At 50.1% G+C, this 21,447-nt stretch overlaps 1 protein-coding gene across 2 annotated transcripts; it reads right to left on the bottom strand.

Annotated features, from left to right (window-relative positions):
- Window positions 1-629: 629 nt before the first annotated feature.
- Window positions 630-20,773, bottom strand: AGFG2 (ArfGAP with FG repeats 2). Of its 2 annotated transcripts, XM_027526956.1 has the most exons (13): window positions 20,286-20,767; window positions 12,263-12,356; window positions 11,339-11,453; window positions 11,014-11,020; window positions 10,083-10,236; window positions 9,362-9,521; window positions 8,588-8,713; window positions 3,611-3,731; window positions 3,339-3,421; window positions 3,072-3,152; window positions 2,144-2,272; window positions 1,722-1,807; window positions 630-1,390 (listed from the first exon to the last, which is right to left on the bottom strand). In XM_027526956.1, the coding sequence occupies exons 1-13, from the start codon at window positions 20,495-20,497 to the stop codon at window positions 1,331-1,333; spliced, it is 1,428 nt and encodes a 475-aa protein (XP_027382757.1). In that variant the 5' UTR covers window positions 20,498-20,767; the 3' UTR covers window positions 630-1,330. The 2 variants fall into 2 exon arrangements, 1 of the variants encoding a protein (XP_027382757.1); XR_003508622.1 differs by lacking the exon at window positions 11,014-11,020 and having other exon boundaries at window positions 20,286-20,773.
- Window positions 20,774-21,447: the final 674 nt, after the last annotated feature.

The following is a 21,447-nucleotide window of genomic DNA, read 5'->3' as shown; positions in this document are numbered from 1 at the left end:
CAAACACGTGACTATTGACAAAACATCCTCAGGTGGCGAGGGTCTGAGGATGCCCCTGACCCAGGAGTGCTGGATTTTGATGACCCCCCCACCCCCTCCAGCTCCCTCCATTGCTAAAACTGGACTGCAGTTCAGGCAGGGGCTGGCTGTGTCCTTGGCCAACAGCAGCATCGTCAGCAACCCAGGCAGTCACGCTGACTGACACGTGGACCCTGGGGCTGGCCCAAAGCAAGACCACGAGAGCCATTTTTTTTTTTTAAATGCAGTTCTTTCCCAACATTGCCCGCAACAGCTTTGGTGCAGCGATTTGGGGGGCAGGGAAAGGAGGGGAGGCACATGGGGAAAAAAAAAGGAAAAAAACAACCCAGCCAATTGCACAAAGCCTTTTCCTGAAAAAGCTCAGGCCCTGGGGTGATCGGGACATGTGGCTCCCTCCCCCAGCCCCTGGAGCTCCGGCTCTGCAGTCAAGGCCCCGATAGGGGTTCATCCCATTCCCGTGTGGAAGAGCTGTCTGGGAGGGGAGAATGGCTGTGTGTGGATATGTGTGTGTGCATATATATAGATAGATAGATAATAGGCTATATTAGAAAATTCTCTATGTATAAATATAAAACACTGGTATCCAAACATGACACCACAGCTAACTAAAGTGCTTGACGGCAGTTGGGCGTGTGTAAGTCTGTAGGTGAAATGATTCATCCTAAGTGCCCAGAACGTGGCAGGAAGCTGGGGAAGCGAGAACATGGAGAAAGGGGTGCTGGCCCGAGCCAGGGCACGCTGGTCCCCCAGGGCCTCCTCGGCCTGTCTGATCACCATTCTGTGCCTCACCCCCCACCTTTGCCCTGCTTTCCCCACAGTGCTTCCGACCACGAGGAGAACAGCATCAGCTAGCTGGGCACTGGGGAGTTGTTCCCACAGGGGAGCACTGGTCAGCCTATGCCCATGGCTTCCTTCCCTGACAGGGTTCAGAGTGAAGGGAGCGCTAAGGGCACGAGAGGAGGACTACTGTCATCGTAGTTAATAATTCGAAAAATAAAACACCACGGCTCCTCTAGGCCTGGCTCTGTCATCTCACCTCTGGGGCCCCACCCCTGCCTGGGTGGGAGCTGGAGGAGGAAGGGAAGGAGACCTGGGGGCGGCTGACCTGGGAAGCTGTCCTTTTATCTGCAAGCCCCAAGCAAAGCATTAGCGGCTCCGCCTCCCTCAGCCCCCTACCCTGCAAAATAAGACTCATCTGGTCTCAGACCCGCAGAAATGCCACAGGCAAGTGGTCGTCAGAGCTCCAGGGAGTAGAGGGGCCCCAGAGAGCAGACCCCCCTAGGACACAGTGCTACAAGAATGGGTTGGTGGTCGGAGGTTTGGCGGCAAATGGGCTTGATGAGGATCCAGTCTGGAAAGAAAGAACAACCGCAAATTGTTAAATTAGGGAGGACGAGCTGGAGGCCACAGAGGACGTGTGGCTCAGGACTCCTTTCTCCTTCAAAATGACTGTGTGGAGGGAAGAGGGCAAATGAGGGAGCTAGGAGGCCAGTAGAGGGCATAGGGAGGGTGGATGAAGTCAGGGCCGAGGATCCCTGGCTGGGCCAAGCAGAGTCTCACGAGGAACGGGCATGCGTCCTGCCCCACATCACCCTCTTCTCCTGGAAGGATTCCATCTCCAACCCCCGGAGTGAAAGGCCACGCGCCCTCTCCAGGCCTGGGCCCTGCCCTGGCGCACTCACCATGAAGGGGTTGGTGGAGATGCCGGCTGGCTGACTCAGTGGCCTCTGTCCCAGCTTGGTGGATCCCAAGTCTCCGAAGGAAGATCCTGGGAGGCAAGAGCAAAAATTCAGCTGACAGGAGCCCTGCCGCTCAGGCGGGTGCTGCCCAGCTCGCCTGTCTCCCTGCCGGGCAGGCCCAACTACAACCCAAGGCGGGGGGCCCAGCAGGCTCTTCTCCAAAGTGGGGAATAAACATGTGGAACAATCAGAGGACACAAGCAGGTCTGTTGCTTCCCTGGGCTCCCCCTGCTGGTCCAAAATGGAACTAGCTGAGAGGTCTGGCTCCCTAATACATATTCCTAATATTCACACATTCACAGACCCGCCCAGAACCCAAGGGTGAGAATAGGGTAAGAAAGGAGGGCTTGGTCTGAACCCCTTACCATTCTGCTGCTGAGTCATCGAGGTCTGTGAGGGGAAGAGCGGTGCTGGGAAGGGGCTGGCGAAAGCCCCAGTGGGTGGCACTGTCTGGGGGAAGCCTGGCCCAGCACCGCTCATCCCAAAGCCTGGCCCTGTGGAGGGAGGGACGTGAGACAGGCGAGGTTCTGGAAGGTCGGCTGGAGAACAGTCCTTCCTAAGTCCCTCCAAGATAGGGAAATGGAAGCTAGTTTTTCCCTACCCAGAGGAACCTAGTGGAAGGACCCGGAAGGAGCACGAAACTCTCTGGCCTCCGTGCACCCTGCCAAACCCGCCCTCTTGGGGCCTGTGGGTCAGAGGACAGGCTAGTTAGGAGCGCAAGCACAACACGGAACTGGGGTCCGCTTTCCACCACCTCTTATACTGCACAAACCACAGCAAGTTACTCTCACCTCTGAAACGGGGACCATTCCTATCTCCTAGGCATGACTCCTGTAAACATGAAGTAACGGTCGAGAGCCCTAAGCGTTGGGCCCGCCACGTGGGTCAACTTGGCAGGGAGTATTGTTCTCTCCCTGGCTTCAAGGTTTTTTGATAACAACCAGAAAAAAAAAAAAGGAGGTGGCGGCACACTAGCATGACTTTGGAGAGAGAAAACTCCGGCTGAGGAGGGCAGGAAACAGAGCCGTGGTTTCAGGAGGGACACAGAAGGGAGGAGGCTGGACCGCCGGGGGAAACAGGGTTGGAGGAAAAAGCATCACCACCACTACCAGTCAATGTCAACCCTTCTGAACCGGCTCAGGGAAGAGGCAAGCTGTTTTTTCTAACTCTGAAATTCCGTGACCTGGGTGTCTCCAGTTTTTGCCCACTAAGTGGCTTGGAAGTTAAACCGGTCTGGCCTGGGCTGGTGACTCTGGAGAGAGCTAGCGTCAGGGGATAGTCTGGGAGGCTTACCTGTGGCCAAGCCATTGGGCTGGAAAGGGTTGGTGGAAGGCAGCTGGGTGTGAGCAGCAGGTGTGGTGAAAGGGTTGAAGGCTGCTCAGGGTGGAATAGGGTAGAGGTGGGAGGAAGAGCTGGTTATTTTTTTCCCGTTTGGTTAATATCATAACTGAGCATTCCTCTAAAGCCCCGTGTGCATCTCTCCCCACCCCCTCCCTCTAGAGTCCTCAATTTCCTCTTGGCCTTAGATCCCCTCCCGGGGTCTCTACACGACAGACTCACCTCCAAAAGCAAGCCCTGGGCTGCCGCCTCCGCCAGTGGTGGCCGACTGGAGCGTGGGGACCTGGCCAGCCATCCCAAAGATGCTGTGACACGGGGAGAGAAGTCAGCATTGCACATCACCCAGCTCCGAGGAGGTGGGCTGGGCAAGGAACCAGGAGGTGCAGACCCCATCCTGCCGGACAGGAGGAGCTGAGCAGGGTGGGATAACCAAGGCCAGGCTTTCTTGGCTGGCTTTCCTGCCCGAGAGCGAGCTCCCCGACGTCTGGACCTACCTGCTGGGGATGCCTCCAGCTGATGCCCCCGGCCCCAGGAGACTGCCCACATCTGCGAGGCTGTTGGGCTGACTAGCAGGTGCGAGAGGAGAGGCACCAAATGGAGTTCCCTGGCTGCTCCCTGGGCAGGAACAGGAGTAAAACAGGGGGTGCTGGCGTGAGACAGGAGGGAAGAGGCCAGAGGAGGGATAGAGGTGGGGTGCAGTGGAGGGGGAGGGGAGGGATGGCATGATGGCACCAACAGGGTCCTCTGAGCCAGCCCGTTCTTCCCCTGATCGCTCAGTTCTGGAGGGCTTGTCTCCCACTGAGGATTCTAGGCAACGTGATACCCAGCCCTTCTTAGTCTCCCTAGTGCTGGAAACTGCCACCTCCGAAAGACAAGCAGTTCTTCCTTGTCCAGGTCACTGTCCCTCCTGCTCTAGTTTGGCTTACACTTCCCATTTTTTCCTTATGAGACGGAGAAGTTTGTCTTTTCCCTAAAGCAGAATTTCCATTTATGGATAAATCGTATGTAGCGGCAGGTAGGGGTGGGGGAGGCACTGTGAAGGGCAGAAAGGTTCAGGGTCACTTGGGAGGCTCAGGGAACATGCAGATGCCACTGGAGGTGCTGAGCATTGGTTTCCAGCCTTGCCAGCATCCTCCCCTCTGGGGAGACCTCTCTGATGCCACAAGCTCAGATCACAGCTGGGGTGCACTGCCCATGGGCCAGTGAACTCTGTCTTCTTTGGGCCTTCCTGACCCCAATATTTGATTCTGGTTCTTCTCTCCTAGAACCTTGTCCTTTTGCTTCCCAGCACCTGACACGTTTGTAGTGATGTATTTTACTTCTGTGTCAACTGGTCCCCATTAGACCAATTCCATTGCCAGGAAATTTCCTTACAGATATAACTTACCAATGCCCTCCCCCTCCCCACAACTGCAGTGCTGTTTAATAGCAAAAGACTGAATCATCCTAAATATTCACTAACAGGAGACTGAGTAGATAAATCATGGTATAGACATAAACTGGACAGCGATGCAGCTATAAAAAAGAATGAGGAAGCTCTTAACGTACTGATAAAAAAAATCTAACAGTACTGTTTAGCTAAAGAAAAATCAAAGTGTAGAATAGTATGTATACTATGTCGTAAAATGTGTAGTAAAAAAAACAAAGAAAATAGGACAATAAAAATGAGTAAGTGAAGGCTGCTCCCTCCTTTTCCCAGAGCCAGGGCTGTGGAGAGGAGATGAGACAAGAGACCAGCGTGGGTCAGGCTGCAGAAACATTCTGTAAGATGGGAAACCTGAAATGTATTTGTGGGAGAAAAGGAACATGCCAGCAGGGGTGGAGAAAGTGGAGGTCAAATTCAGATAGGAAAGTTCATGGGACGAAGCCTTGCAGAAGGCGGGAAGGGGGCGAGAGGTAACCTTTACAAGGGAAGATACTTCCTCCGACACAAGAGGAAAGAGAGGGACAGGAGTGAGCTTCCTGGTGGCCGGAGGTTGACTCTCATCTCCCAATGCAGGTGATGCAGACACGATCCCCAGACTACAACGCCCCGCAGGCACCACAACGTGAAAACGTCCAACACGTAAGCCAGCACGTGCCACAAGAGCGTGGAGACGTCTATCACGTAAGGCCCCCAGGCCATGATGACGTGGAGACGAGGCCCACACGCTGTACAACTACAGAAAGCCTCGCCCCCCCCCCCCCCCCAAACCACGGAAGACCCGGCACAGTACCCCCCCGCCAAAAAACAGAGGGAAAGGAAAAGTTAACATTCAGGGCTAGGAGGGAAAAGCAGGGCCAGGGAGGTTCTCAGATCCATGTGGTTGCGCTCTGGCCCCCTCAAACCTTAGCCCTGGTTTCTTGTCAGTGAAGTTTGGGGTCCTGAGCGCCTCAGAACTGTACTGTGGACCTCCCTGCGCTTCCTTTTCCCAAGAGTGAGGCTGCCGCGTTTGTGCAGATACCCCTGTTAAGGACACCTTCCTGGTGCTGGGCACACCTGATGGGACGGCCCTAACGTGGACGAGCGGAGAATCCGGTGGGGAAGTCAGGCTGCCTGCCGCGAGGATCCGGGGACGGGCTGCTTCCTGAGGATCGGCACTCGGGGGACAGTGCTCTCCTCAGCCCTCTCCCTGCCCACCCCGGGCTTTCCCGAGGGACACGCGCTGGGCTGTAACACCCACTGGTCTTAAGTGAGGACGACTGCAAAACCAGCCGGGCTGTGGTGGACCTTCGGCTTCTCAGACTCCAGGCCCTTCCTTTGCCCGACGGACTCGAGGTACGTGGACCTCCCGAGCGGACGCGGCTCCCTGTCCTCCCTGGGGCCCGACCCTTCAGCGCCACTCTGGGCCCTCGGGTTGGGGTGCTCCTCGCAATGAGGATCTGGCCAGCCGTCCTCGCGGCGGGAGCGGGAGCTGCGTGCCTCCCGGCGACCGCTAGAGGGCAGAGCGGCCGGGGCTCGGGTGATACCTGCGCGCTTGCTTGTGGGCACCTTGACCGCGCGGCTGGGTGTGTAGACTTGCCTCCTCACAGTTTCAGAGGAAACCGCACTTTTAGAAGCCTCCCCTTCTCCTCCCCCTCAAAAACATAAAAATATAACCCGGCACGTCAGGAGAGACGCCCACGTCTCCCCGAACCTTAGTGGTTCCTCGTGTCACCCTCACAGAAACCCCTTCGTGACCGTGGTGGGCCGAGAAGTGACTTGGATCCGCCCCTGAGCAGCCATTCGATTTGGGCCAGGGCGCCGGCCTGGTGAGCCAGCTTCCTCGACTGCAAACGGAGAGCTTTCTTTCCTCGAGGAGATGACAGCCGGGTGCTCCCCGGGCACCTCTGGGGCTGGCGGGCTTGGGGTCGGGCGGGGACTGTCTGTTTCTTGAGATGAGCAGACACTGGACCAAAAGTCCATCCCAGGTTCAGCCTGCGATGGCTCCAGGGCTGACACCTTTATTCTCTCCGTCTCTCTTTTAAAAGAGCCCCTTTAATAAGCCCTCTTTTTTTGGCCACACCTCGCGGTACGCAGGATCTTATTTCCCTAACCAGGGATCGAACCTGAGCTCCTGCAGTGGGAAGTGCGGATGCTTAACCTCTGGCCTGCTGGGGAAGTCCCCTAAGCTCTCTTTAATCAGTTGTGCTAGGAATGCATTTCTGAACGACTCCTTTATAACCACCTTGTCATAGGCTGTTTCCTTTGAGGTACCATTCCTGGGAATACTTTTCTCTTGCTAAATTGTATATTCTGGTACCAATTTATATTCTTAAAAGTAGCATACCTATTTCCCCACACAGTATTGGCGATTATTAATCTTTAAAAACTGTGTGAGTATAGTTCTTATAATTGTATTTTCTCTGATTAGTCAGGATGAGGATGTATTCATGTTTTTTTCTGGGTATTACCTGCTTCTATCCCTTGGCCATTCTATTCTTATTAATAGGAATTTTGAAAGGCACATTATGGTTATTGGCTTTTTGTCTGTTTCCATGTTGTAAATATGTATCCTCTCCCTATCTGCTTCATGCCTTTAAGGACACGAAACATTGTTTTGGGACATTTTTTAGGACATCTTTGTTGAGGTCATCTTTTACCATATAGAATACTCTGACCTATGCAGCTTCTCCTTGTTAGAATTTATGGAGATTTTGTTTCCCAGTGTATGGTCAAATTATATATATATATATTCTTTTACTTTTTTAATATATATGGTCAAATTATAAAAGGGTTATTATGTTTGAAAATAATATGATATATATTCTTTATTTGTGTTATAAAGTTCTACTTGTATTTCTTAGGTCAGACTTATTAAAGTGTTACTCAGATGGTTACCTTCCTTCCTTCTTTCCTTGTCCATCTACTCCATCAGTTAATTTTGTGAGAGAACCTATTATAATCTCTATCTGTTGGTTTATCAGATTTTCATTCTAATAGTTTTTGCTTTACGGATTTTCAGGCTACCTCATCAGTTACTTTAATTAAGTTCACGATGTGAGAATTTTGTTGTGAATTTTAACTTCTGTCAATATAAAATGTCTCCTCTTGTTCTATTCAAAAAATTAAATTCAAAACAAAAAATCAACCAGTTCATGCTGGGAAGTGGTGGGGGCTGTGGGCAGAGCAGAATCAGAAATCTGTGCTGTGGGCTGGACTCTGCCTCTCTGTGGACTGATGACTAGGGAAACCGCTAGCTGCCTCCCCTGTAAAAAGGGTAAATTTGAGGGGTTCCTCCCAGACCTCAAAGCTCGAGGGTCTGAGACAGAGTCTCCTGTCTTGGGTCACTGTGGGATGGGAGGAGTAACTTACCAAAGCTGTGACTTCCAGTTAGCATCCGACTGGCTGGCGGTGAGGGTGGGGAAGGGAAAGGGCAGGTCGGTGGGGAGGAGAGAGAGAGTCAGTCACTGGCTGTCCCCAGACGTCTGTCCTCACAGCGCTCCCGACTGCCCTCCAGTGTGCAGGGTGCCCAAAGGGAGGGGGCAGCCCGAAAGCTCCGGAGACGGTCATTTGGGAGCTTTGGGAGGGACCGAGTGCCTGAAGGGCCTTTAGATGCTCCTTCATTCACACAGCAAGAACACCGAGACATGGAGTGGGCAGTCCTCTGCTCTAAGAGGGATGGGTGAGGCCTTCTGGAGACTGCCCTGGACACTGCTCCAGCCCTTGCTCTGGGGGCCCTCGAGGGGAAAGGTCATGTCCATTCTCAGGTCCGAATTCTCAAGTTTTCTAGTCTCAGTCTCCCTTACTTCCCAGTCAGCAACCTCCTACCCACACAGCCCGCACAACTCCTGCTGTGCTTTTAGCCATTTTCCTTACATGAAAAAGAAAAAAAGAACAACAGAGCCCCTTCCTGACAAGAACCTCATCAGACTCCTCTCATCCTTTCCTGAAGCTTCGTCTCTTTGTGTGGTTCTCTGGGCTGGTGTGGATGTGAATGAGGATGATGTACGGGTGTGGACAATGGAACGCAGTTGCCAGAAAGAGAGGAAGCCAGAGGGGCAGAACTTACCTGGGGGCGCCGGCTGGGCCTGGAACGGGGCTTGGCCAGCTGGAGGAATGCTTCCAAATGCAGAAGAGCCGGGGCCACTACCGAAGGCATCGAAGTTGGCAAAGCCCCCATGGGAAGGCGTTTGGCCTGTAGGTGGAGAGAATATGAAGGTTATGTTTATATAAAATGTATGTAATCTGTATCATACAGCTGCCAAGAGCCACTCAATGAGACATCTGCCTCCCCACAGGGCCCTCTTCAGAGGGAGTTGGCAGGAGCCTGGGGCAGACAGCCAGACCCATGCAGAGGGAAAGAGGCTCTCAGAGCCTCCAAGTTTACTCCCCGCTTTTTATCCTTACTCCATGAGGCATTAACATTTTTGTCAGGGTCTAGTTTGGGTGGAATCGTGTGAAAAAAATTTTGTTGTGGGGAAGGGCTTTAAAAAAGAAAAAGGGAAACTAGAGAACCACTTTGTTCCACCCTCTATTGGCTACTGCTGATCTTCGGGAAGAGGGCAGGGAAATGGAACCTGTCATAATTCCCTTGCCCCATTTCACTAGAGAGAAAGTAAGAAAAAGGCTCTTTCCAGTTATCTAAAAGGAAGGGCTAGGAGCCCCCCGCTGTCATGCTTTTGGTCAAACTCCCTAATGTAATCCTGGCTGTACTCATCTGACCCTCACCCTCCAGGCTGTGATGCTTCAGAATCACCATCTCGTTCACTTCTGTGCAGAGCTGGAGCTAAGTAAAATTCCGTGTCTGATGGGGACAAAAGTTCTTGTCCCAAGTCCCACTTACCCCCAAAGGCTGGGAATGCAGCAAAAGCTGGTGCCACCTGGGGAGCAGCAAAGGGGTCTCCACCAATGTCAGCCAGCAGATCAGTACTGGCTTTCTTGACCGAGGAGGGGGGAGGAGGTTGAGAGCTCCGGGGCTGGGACGTCCGAGGCTGACTGACAGGCTTGGAGAAGAAGGCAGTACATATAGCATTTGGAATCCCAGTCATGACCCAGGCCCCTGCATGGCTCCCCTGGCTGTCCCCAGATAGGCAAGTGGAGAGAGAAGAGAAGGAGAAACTGCCCTCAACCAAGAGGGTTCCTGGGCAGAAAGGTTGCCTCAGCCCTTCTCATACCTAATTCCTTTGTCCTCTCAGGACAGCCAGTCCCAGAACCACACACTTTAGAGCATGAGTCAAGGTAACCCTGAGATACATAGGGACGGCACCCAGCAGCAGCCCCTGGAGCTGCTTGAAGCAGTGTCCTGGCCCCTGTTTTTCTTTGGAGGAGTGGTCGGGTTTGAAGTTGATACTCTGACTTCCCTAAATACCACTTCCTGTTGGGTTCTTTCTTCCAAAATACACAAGTCCAAGGTGAGAAATTTAAGACCTAGGTCTCAGCAGGGCTGAGAACCCATTCACACCTCCTGGATGATCATCTGCTAAGTCCAGGGGATTTGATTTAGGAAACTGACACCCCTGTCTCCCAAATCCCATAATAATGTCAAGGGCAGATCTGAGTGTTACCTGGCTGGAGTTGGAGGCAGCAGCTGAGAGAGACGGCACAGGATCCCCCAAAAGTGTGCGGGGGGGCTTGCCTTCTGGGATGGAGCCCTGGACGGGGGTGGAGGTGCTGCCTTTGGTGTAAGTGGGCCCCTTGACTTGGTCTGGGGGGACATACCTTGGAGAAAGAATAGTTAGGCAGAGAGGAGGGGTGAAACCTTGAAACCTAGGACCTTGCTCAGCTTAAGTGCTTGAGAAAACAGGTTATAGCAAAGTCCTTTCTTATTTTCCCTACTGATTCTCTTTTTTGAACTAAAGGAATCTGAGCGACACAGGAGAGTTCTGCCCAACTTGAGCTTCTCCTTTACTCTGAGATGATCATTATTTTCCTGCAGGCATGTTGTTTGGTTTGCTTTGGCTTGTGCTGGGCTTCCCCACACCTCTCCCTCCTCTTTCTGACAGGTCAAACCATCTGGTTTCAAATAATAACAATCTGCAATCAGGCTGACCAACAGGTGATCCTATTTTCCAGTTTCCTACTCAAGGGCCCCCTTTTACTTCCTGGGTGTGTCTTCAGGTTCTTCTTTCTCTGCCACTTCATCTTCTAAGCACTCGGCATTTACCCTGCTGGCTCCTGGGACTTCTGATAAAATCCCCTTCCACTCCAGTGGATGTGGTCTCTACTTGGGATGTATATTTTCAATCCCAAGGACACTCCCAGGAGGGACTACAGAATGCTGTTGTGCCCACACCAGTCTCCTCGCTCTCTGCATTTTCTTCTTCACCGCATAGTTATCCCCAACCATACACACCCCCCAGAGATGGAACAAGAAGTGGCATGTGAGGGAAGAAAAGGCAAGAGAGAACAGAGATGCTGTTTCCCCACAGGAAAAAAGGGCACCTATAAAACATGGGTTGGACAAGTAAATCTAGAGGCCATGTGCTCTTAGCCAGCCACCTCTCTCTGTGAGATCATCTGAGCTATAAAAACTAGTCCACACTCCACAGTTGGGGAGACTAGCTCTCCCCTCCACACAGTCTTCTGTCTCCCCAAAGGAGGGGGATATCAAATCTGTAGGGTCAGTGACCAAGAGCAAACTGTCCTTTCTTGTACCTTTATTATTTAGAAGTCAGAATTCAGTCCTAACTGAATCTGAGTGGAACAGACTCAACCCTCGTCTAGCCTTTGAAAGAAGCCCCAGTTCAGCTCTGGAAAGTGGACCATAAGATGAAGTGTCTTGGACACATGTCTCTAGGGTAATCTCTTTCCTCCTCCTTACCATCTTTTCTTTCATATTTTTCCTGGAGAAATTCCTTCACCTTCTGAGGATCCCTGGAATCTGGTATTAAAGATGTCCGAGCGTCAAAAAGACCCAGCCAGATCTTCCTGCAAACCTAAAGGGAGGAAGTCGAGTGACAGAGGACTTGGGGCAGAAAGTGTGAAGTGGGAATCATACCATTTCCAACTCACCCATCAGTAAACATTTATGGAGCGTGGATGCCACATGAGGATCTGGGTACAACTACAAAACAAACATGATCTCTGTCCGCGCAGAGTTGATAATCTAATGGGGAAAGTGTCTCAGATAAATACAGATACATTTATAATGACACATGGTGACACGTCTTGTGAAAGAAAGTACAGGGTCATGAGAATTAAGGGAAACTAAATTTGGATGGGGGTGGGGTCAGGAGCAATCTTCAGAGCTGTGGCTTCCAGAGGCTCTTGTTTGCACTCTCCAAGTAAGCCCATCAAAGGAGTACTGCCCGCACCAAGGTTGGAGTCTTCCCACCAGCAGATTTAGCTGGAGAAGGGGTTTAACGTACTCTCAAGTAAAGACATGGGCTTACACCCAGTTGCCGAGGCTTAAGTCAGCAGAGCTGGCTCCAGGAGCTCCTGCTCAGAGGGGCCGCCCGGTCAACTCTGAACGCTCATCACTGTGGAGCATGTCTCCCTCAAGGGTCATCCCAACAGAGACTGCGCCTTCCCCTGATTCTTCCAACAAGGGGCCCAGACAAACCCCAGTTTGTATAACTAAGATTCTGTAAATGTATACATGTATATACGGTAAGATACCTTACACACTAAAAAATAAGAGAAACTCTAACTGAAAACTGTAGGGGCTTTCCTGTGATCTGAGGCAAAACTCTGCTGACAGACAGGGCAAGTACAGCCTGGAATCATTGCGGCAGTGGCAGCTCACCTCGTTTCCACGGGCTTGCAGGAACAGGACTTCAGGCTCAGTGAAAGTCGTCATGGAGATGGACTTGACTCTGTGAGGGGGGTTCAGGCCTCTCCTGTGAGGGGGAAACAGAACACAAGAGAAGCAGAATGCCGTTAGCACTGCAGGTCTTCCTATGGGAGCAAAGGGAGGGGACAGGATAAAACCACATGTAAATGAAACTCTCTGACTGAAGCTACTTCTTTCAAGGAAAGAAGGGCGGCCAGAATGTTTTGGAGGCTTCTCCTGAGAGACAGGGAACCCCAGTCACTCCCAAGAAGAAGGTAGAGCCTGTCCATCCAGAGCCGCCTCTTCTTGGCTCAGACCCCGGCAGCTGAATGTTCAGGCTGAGGGGTACTTCAGGGAACTCAGGTGTGTGACCATTTCCCACTTCCTGCTTCATCATTGTTTGAGGCCTACAGCACATGCTCAGGGTCCCAGAATCCATAGAGACACAAATCTTTCAAGCAGGAAGGAATGCAAAAATGAAGGCCCCTGATATTCCTGATAATACCAACGCATAAAATTTGGAGACAAAAAGAGTCCCTAGGCTGGCTGCTGCTCCTCTGCTCTACGCAGGAGGCCATGTGGTGGAGGGATGGAGGGCGTCCCTCTCTTAGGAAGTGATTTCTGGGAAGAGAAATACTCCAGACTTTGCTCTCACTTCTAGATCTTGAAACGAAGCAAGAGTCAGCTTCAACCGTGAGCTACGAGACGGGCAGGAGTCAGGAACATGTACCCTGTAGGGATGCTTTTGTGCCAGCCCTGTGTTTTCATTCTGTTAACTCCCTGGGAGTCCAGCTCTGCCCACAGATGCCCCGTGGAGACTACAGCCAAGCCGGCTTCCTTCCTCCCACTCAGCTCCCCTCCGGAGTGTTCTAACGGAAGCGTGGGGCTAAGCCAGGCATGGTTTCAGAGGTTCCCCTCTGCTTACCTTCAGTTTTGCTCTAAATCTACCACCCTCAACAGATTAAAACACCAGTAGCTGAACCAAAACAAATAAACTGGACCTTGGGGCCAGAGTGAAAGACCACGGGTGTATGCATGAAAGACAGTCCCAGCTGAGAGGCCTCTGGGTTTTTACTCCCCGGAAAAAATGGGCAAAGCAAGACGTGAAAATAAAAGTAACTCTAGCATAGGGTCTTGACTGACACCCTCAGGAAAGTAAACAGAATTTACCAGATAGAAATCTTGGGAAAGGTGGAGAAAGCACACGTCCGAGCTTCCAAGTGCACACACCGAACAAAGGTGATCCCGGGAGCTGGGCAGAACGGCAGCGTGGATTAGTGTAAGTGAAGGCAGCCCCGGTGGGAGAGCAGACGGATGACAGGGGGCGAGGTAAACGGTGAAGGGAAGCTGCTCTTCCGGACGATAGGTTACCGTTTATGGGATTCTAACCAAGGACAGGAAGGACGCTGGAGGCTACAACTGGGGGCATTTTCAGCAATTCTGCTACTAGACTTGGATGGTTCTCAAAATGACCCTTTAAAAGATAAGCAATATCAAAGAGGATAGATGCCCTGAGGAAAGATGAGAGCAGGGAAAACCAAGAGCCAGGCTCTGTAACTCAGTGTCAAACAATCGCTCTTAAACTTGATTTGACCTGAAGACTGTCTTCTGATTGCATTTCAGAGAGATTCCAGTTTTTCCTAAGCCTCTCTCAGCAGTGGCTGGATTCTGTTTGTTCCAAAGTCCAGACATCCTGCTTTGATACTCTTTCCTTTGCCCTTTCTCACCTTAGCCTCCATGCCCTTGCCCCAGGAGTGCCAGGCCTTTCTGAGTTCTCAGAAGAGTAGACAGAGCCCTCTGTTCCTATGAGCCTGGGCTGCCCTGCCACCTCCCACTAACAAATATTTACTCTGCTAAATAAAATACCAGGCATTGTGGAAGGCACTGTGGGGGATACAAAAATTACAGGACTTGGTCCTTGATCACCAGGCACTTGTTTCCAAGAAGGGGCCAGGGGAGTCTGGACCAGGGTGCTTCCCAGTGCAGCAGGCACACACAGCCAGATCAGGCACCAGGCCGCAGCAGCGAAGGAAGACAAATGGTCGTGGGAAAAGTAAAATGGATTATGTTTACACTAGAAAAACAGATTCTAAGCCTATCACAAAAAAGGTCATTGACATTTCCTGAAAGGACAACCAGGAACTGTTAGCAAAGTGTAAACAGGGAGGTGTGCTTCCTTGGGTGGTGGGGGGAGGAACTTGACCCACTCATCAATCTAGAGGAGATGCTTAGAACAGAACTTCCTATGGCTGAGCTTGGACTGGAGGGGTTTGGGGGGTGGGAGCAGGGAGGGGGTGGAGACAGGATAAAGGCAAAGCAGAGAAAAGAAGTGATTTAGGTGCTTTGGGCCTAAGGAATCTGATGGAACAGGATGTTTCCATAGCACAGTACAAAAAGCACTGCTCTGACCTTGATGTCTGTAGACTGGATTATGTATAACCAGAGCCATGGTTTGGGGGCAGGGAGAGTCTACAAGGTAACACTCCGCAGCCCAGGAAGAGGGCCTAGTTACACAGCCCATGAGTCAGAGCATTTGTCTCTGAATCACAGAGAGGTCCCTGCTGGCTGAGAGAAGCAAGTTAGAAACGAGAGCCCCTCTCCCCTCGGGAGCTGAAAGCAAATGATCTAGGAGTGTTGTGTGTTACTTGGTACATACCAGGGTCATGCACTGGGGCCAGATGGGAAGCACTGGCCTGGAATTAAACACACTGACTCTCCAACTTGCAGCTGGTCTCCCCAGCATAACTCTCAGGTTCGCCCCAAAAGAAGAAGTGAGAGCTCGCAGGAGGCACTGCCCTTTGGTTATCACAACAAATATATTCTGTTATTTCTAACCAGGAGGAGCTGGGGAAATAGATAAAGGTATTTGCCCAGAATAGGGCAACTTTTTCTAATTGAAAGCAAGGACATTACTAGGGCTCAAGCCTTCAGCCTTTTTCTACTTCAGTTTCTTTTACACAGGGCACATAAACGGCATTTGGAGTACTCTGAATCACTCTCTGAAGTACTCAGAATCGCTTGGCAAGTGAAGTGACTTGCAGAGATCCTAGTCTGTCCAATCCTCTCTCTTTGCCTCTCTCTCTCCTTTTGGCTTCTGTTAGAAGCATACTACTATTTCTGCAAATACCACAACTTTTGTTTCTCTGTGGTCATCACCCTCAAACTGGCCCATATTTTGCTTCTATCTTGCTTCATAAAAGCCTAAAACCTGCCCAGCTACTCAAATAAGAAAGTTCTGCCAGGTCGACAGTGGAAAAAAACAGTTCCACCCAGCACCCAAGTTCCTTCATTTGTGCCAGATTTGAACTTGGGCATTCCTTACCTCTGAATATTTGCGTTCAAATGAATCTACCCTAGACTGTGTTTCTTTGCCCCTGGGATTCCATTTCTCTGCCTCTGAGCCAGGTTCAGCTAAATCAGGTTTGCTCTTATCTTGGACCCAAACATTGCCAAGAAGAGTCCCTATTTAGGAAGGCTCCCCTACTACCCTGCTCTGGGGTCAGTTCACTAATTTTAGGGAATTTCTTCCAATCGAAATTTCCCTGCTTTGACCCATTTCCTGAAGCTCTTCCTCAATGACAATAATAAACAGTTGCCTTCATATAGAGACACACTGAATCTGATATTAGCAGCTACTTTCCTCTTTAGGCTCAATCTTAGACCTTTCACATCCCCCCGCTTTCTTCTCATCCCTTTGGTAATTTATTATTTTCTTAGGAGCTTTTCAAGTTCTCCAAGGGCCCTCTGTGATAAAGTGCCTAAATCTGTAATTTTAGAGACTCTGTCCCTCTTGCCCAGCAGAAGTGAATTTGAAAGGTGAAGTGCAAGGGGATGGAGGGACAGCCTAAAGTAAGGGCAGGGCATACAGGCATACATCCCCTCTCCAACCCCGATAGATGGAAAAGTACTGAATTATTGAACAGCATATTATACCTTTCCTTCCATGGAGATAAAAGTGTTTCAGTTAGAAACAGCTACTAGTGAGGCAGACAGGGAAACTAAGGTACCAGGAGGGTAGCAGCTTATCACAAAGAAAGAGCTGTCAAGCTCATCTCTTGACACCCAGTCCAGAGCTCTGTCCATCTAAATCCTGACTTAATCCCATTGTCAGAGTAAAGATATAAAGAGGTAGAAGACATAAATATCCGTTACTGAGACCTGAATGATGGATTAAAGGACAGATCCAAACAGACAGGTCAAGGAAACATGTCACATACTTGGCTGAAAAACTGGTGCCTAGCCTAGATGCCAATGAGATCTCAGGCCTCGCCATCTATTTCCTTTTCAAGAAAAGTGGTTTATCCATTTTTATCCATTGAGGCATCCAAGCAAGCTGGAACAAGAGAGAACACTGAGGCACTGCTCTGGAAAGAAATCCTTTTCAGGGGCAATTTTTACCCCTCCTGAGCTTCAAATGGCAGACTCATCTTCTAGTATAAGAGTTAGAAATATAACTAAACAGGCGAGCGCATGAACAGATTGGGGAGATTAAAAGGATCTATATCCAGGTTAGGGAAATTAGGTATTGGAAGAAAACCAAATGAATAAAACTAGGTCAAATTTGGGACCTACAATTGTGGCAGCATGTATGTAAATTTAGCAACGGGAGAAGCTAGCAGCTTCTCTCTCAGGCCCCCACACCCAACACTGTGGGTTTCTGCTAGAGATGAGAAAAAAAATGTCTCATTTAAAAAAACAGCAAGAATGAGCTCGCACATGCAGACAGGAAGGCATATTCATACCTACCCACCACCAGTCCAATCTCAATTTTTCTTCAGATCTTAGGAGATTCAACTTTGGCTGCAACTGTCAACTTTGTTGTATCAGTCCATCATGCCAGATGGGAACCCTGGCAGTTCTGCTTACTGCCCCCAGAACACTCCATCCCCCTAAGTGGTTGATATATTTGTAACACACTCAACAGAAAACTAGCTTTCAGAAGAAAGCCAATCCTGCTGTCTCCTTTCTCTACCTATACTAAAGTATATGTCAATATCCCCTTTATATTAAGAAAGAATCTTTCTTCTCTTTTCATTATGCTACCTCAATACGAGCTCCCATCAGTCTCTAGCCTATGCTGAGCTATAGTTTACTTCATAGCGCTTATCAATACCTGCATTTATATGTTTGATGATTTATTTAGGGCCACGGCCTCCACTAGGATTCAGGCCACCTGAAGATGGGACTTTGTCAGTTTTGTTCATTACCATATCTCCAGTGCCTAAACTGGTGTCTGAGGCTTCAGAGACTCTCAACAAATATTTGTTGACTGACTGACTTACTGACTGAATGTGCAAGCTACTGGCCTACTACTACGATTTCACTTCCTACCACCAGAAAATCCTAATCTGTAGGCAATCAACCATGTGGATTTAAGATGTTAACTGGTGTGTGGATCACCATGGAGACATGGCTCTTCAGCATCTCCTGGGCTGTGTGCCCTCTCTTCACACTGCAGCCAGCAAGCCCCACCTCACATTCTACCTGTGGCCCACCTGCCAGCTCCCAGCCCTTCCCAAGGGACATCAAGGGACACAGGTAATACTTTGTGAAGATCCCTTTTAAAGCTTTCCACGCTTTGCCCTACTCTATGCTAATTACAACTCCAATTGGAAAGGAGAAGGAGAAGGACCATCAGAATCCAGTCTGATGGTCGCAGCCAGGGCAACTACGGCTTTCCTGTGGAGTTTCTTTCTATATTTCTCTCTTTATAACCTCAACATGCCTTCACAGTTGAGCTTCATTTATTGGTCCAGCTTCTTGACCTTTCACTGTCCCCTCACTTCCTGATAACAAAGGATTGGCCTAACTTCTCATTTCCCAGCCACCAAAATGTGTTCCCTAAAGTCTACCACCTTGAGAATCAGTGCAAGTGATTCTTATAATGCTTTACCAAAATACTAAGCAAAAATGTCCTTTCTAAATTGTTCTGAAACTAAAAAAAAAAAGGCGGGGTGTGCTGGGAGCCCCCACCATTGGTCCTATAGGAACTTCAGTTCCTGAGGAGTTAAGCCCCTAGCTGGACATATACACGCTGCAGACAAGAGACAGGCCTCTCTGTTACAGTAACCAATCCTTACGTCATTGTCACCCAGTGTCTGTCCAGATCGCAGGTGTTTGACTTTTCACCAGTGAGATCAACAGTGACCACAGCGGGAAGTGGTAAAGTTCTGTGCAATGACACTTAAAATTGTGCAATGACATTTAAAGAGTTAACTCTTCCAGCAAAAGAAACCAGGTTGTAAATGTGAGCCAGATCCCTTGGCCCTCCATCTGTCCTGGTTGAGGGATATTCATTATAGAAGTGAAGTGTTGTCTATGGGATACTTTAAACCAAGGTCTAGAAAATAATGATGTCAGTACTTGCCCTTTATTCAATGTTTGAGGTTTCATGCCATGGCAGCTAACCATGGCAATGAACTGACGCTGTTCCTGACATTTTCTTCCTGGGACCTACACTCTGATCTGCCATCAGTTTTATCCCCCTGCTTCCTTTTACTTCTCTACTGAGTCTGTAATTGGATTTGCCTTTTCATAACAGGATCTTCAGGAATATGCTCTTTCTACTTTACCCTATAAATAGTCCTAAACTTTGCTCCTATTCTCTTCAAAATACTTCAATATTTTGTCCCAGTCTTCAGTCTCCATTCTCCTACTCCATTTGAGCCTCTATATCAACTTTTGACAAACTCCAGTTTGCTTTCTAAACCACTGTCCCAAGAGCCACAAAACTTTTACTTACACCAAAGTCAAGTCTATCCTCACAACATACAAGTAAAGTTGATCAAAACATAAAAGTTTGGTAAAGGAGGTAAAAACCAAATAGAGAAATAATCCTAAACTGTATGAGGGGACCTGGATCCTCATTTCTGGTCTGCCATGATCATAACTAATGGCAACAAATGCTGAAAACAGCAACCCCCATCTGGCATTGGATAAGTTACTAAACCTCTCTTTGCTTCTGTTCTCCCATCTGTCACCCAAGAACAATACTGCTCCCTTCTTGGCTCCTAAAGGTGAAAGAAGAAACAAGGAAGGCACTCCTAGTTAAAATAAAAACCAACCAAACCAATGTATTAATACTAAAAAAGTAAAAATAAATCCCTTGTTAAATTTATAAAGATAGACATATAGGCTTGGTATCAAATTTTAGACATGCATCTAATAATAATAATTCCCTAAGGGGAAAAAGAACTTTACCATATAACCAGAAATCTAGGCTAGAACTGTGGCTCTAAATTAGCTCAAGTGTGACCAAATACAGTTAAAGGGTAGCACTGCATATTATACAAGGGGACCCCCCACCCTGCCCCAATCTAGAAGAGTTGCTAGATGCTACTACCAGGAATAAGCTGTGGAAACAAGGAACTTGAAAGTGTAAATTATTACAGTTAAGGATGGCTCATCCAGATCCCCAAACCTCTGGAAAAGTTAAGTTCTCTGAAGAGGGCAACCCATCAGCATTCATCTCTCAGATTTGTAAGAAATTTCCCTCTGGGTAGCATTCCAAAGTCCTGAAAGATTAGGATCTGTTCCTGAACACTAGAACATGGCCCTTTACCTAACATTATCACTGTGCTGTCAAACTGAGTCTTTCCTGTTGGCCCTCCATCTACACGAAGTTCCCTTGGGGGTGTTTGTCATTCTCTGGCCCTTTAAATCTGTGGCCCTCCACCCCCACCCCAGTTTCCTTCAATTCTCCCCACTTTCGGATCGCTCCCCCTCCTTTAGGGAGTTTCTGCAGTTCTCACGCTGTCTTTCCTTTCCTTTGCATCGCGACTCTAATCATGTCTTGTTGCCCCTGATCCTTTCCCTTCCCCGTGACGCCTCTGCAGCAGACGACCCTCTCGGCACATCCGTCGTGTCTCAGGCCACCCCGCCGCCCCTGACCTCGGCTCTGGCCCTTCGCCCTGGGTCCCGATGTCCCCAACGCCGACTCTCCACCGCTCTTTTCCCGGTCCTCCCCCCAATGTTCCCCGCATGCCGGTCCACTCACAAGAGGCCGGAGCAGGTGGTGCAGACGAAGCTGCCCACGGTGATATCCACGTAGGTGACCCCGCGCTGGGCGCACTCGAAGCAGTGGCGGTTCCCGGCCTGGCTGCAGCCGCCCAGCTCCCGCACCCGGCGACACCACACCTCCGAGGCCGCCTCCGCCTCCGCCTTGACCCCGCCACCCGGCCCTGGGCCCTTCTTCGCCGCCATCACCATGGCTGCTCAACCCCTCAGACCTTCTCCCCGCAAGTTAGCAATCGCCCCTTCAACCACTGCCGACTTCCCGCCTCCTCAGCCGCCTCCGCACGCCAGGCTCCCTTGACAGAACCTAGGGAGCCGGCGGCATCGGTGCGAGACTCCTCAACCCGCACCGCCCTCCCTGCTTCGCTGTTCTGCACGCTGATTGGCTAGTCGCCTCCACCTCCTCATTCTGATTGGCTCGGCTTTGGACGGCCTCGAGGTGCGGGAGCCACCAACGCCACGCCCCACTGCCTTCAGACCTCAGGCCTCTCGGATTGGCCTGCAGAGACCCTGGCCCCGGGAACCGTGCGTGCTCTCTCCTTGTTCCCGCCCCCTCTCGCCACTGCCTCCAGGGCGGCCCGCCTCCCACACACGATTGGTGAGTCCTAGGAACTTTGGCCCCAACGCTAACTCTGACTGGCTGTAGAAGCTGCAAAGATAGCGCGCGAGAAAGAGTGGTGTCCCGCGCTTGCGCAGCTGTGGCCCTCCTGGCGCATGATGTTAATTCCCGCTAAATTTCAAAGGACTAGTTTCAGAAAGGAAGTGGCCAAATGAGAGGCCAAGAGGTGGAAGAAAAGAAGGGAACGCTCAAAGGAAAGGAGGAGAGCAATTGCTTTATCAACGCTTTTTATCTTTTTTAAATCCTAGTCTGATGTAGGAAATCTCATTTTACGGACAGTCTTAGTGTACCACTTGGTATACGTCACACGACTGATTTCTGATCTGGGACGTGTGACTTTGGAAACCCTACATTTTACCGCAATGTTTCTGTCCGTGAAACAGTATTTGAGTGTTCATTTGGCAAACACTCACTGAGTAGTCTACTAGGTTAATGCACTGTTGTAGATCCTGGGAGTACAGCAGTAAACCAACCAAAGTTCCTATCCTCGTGAAGCTTACATTCTAGTAGGGGAGGCAGACAATAA

The sequence above is a fragment of the Bos indicus x Bos taurus genome, chromosome 25, assembly GCF_003369695.1.
Source record: "Bos indicus x Bos taurus breed Angus x Brahman F1 hybrid chromosome 25, Bos_hybrid_MaternalHap_v2.0, whole genome shotgun sequence".
NCBI lineage: Eukaryota > Metazoa > Chordata > Mammalia > Artiodactyla > Bovidae > Bos > Bos indicus x Bos taurus.
Note: the sequence above shows the minus strand (reverse complement) of the source record. Positions and strands in the feature narration are given on the sequence as shown.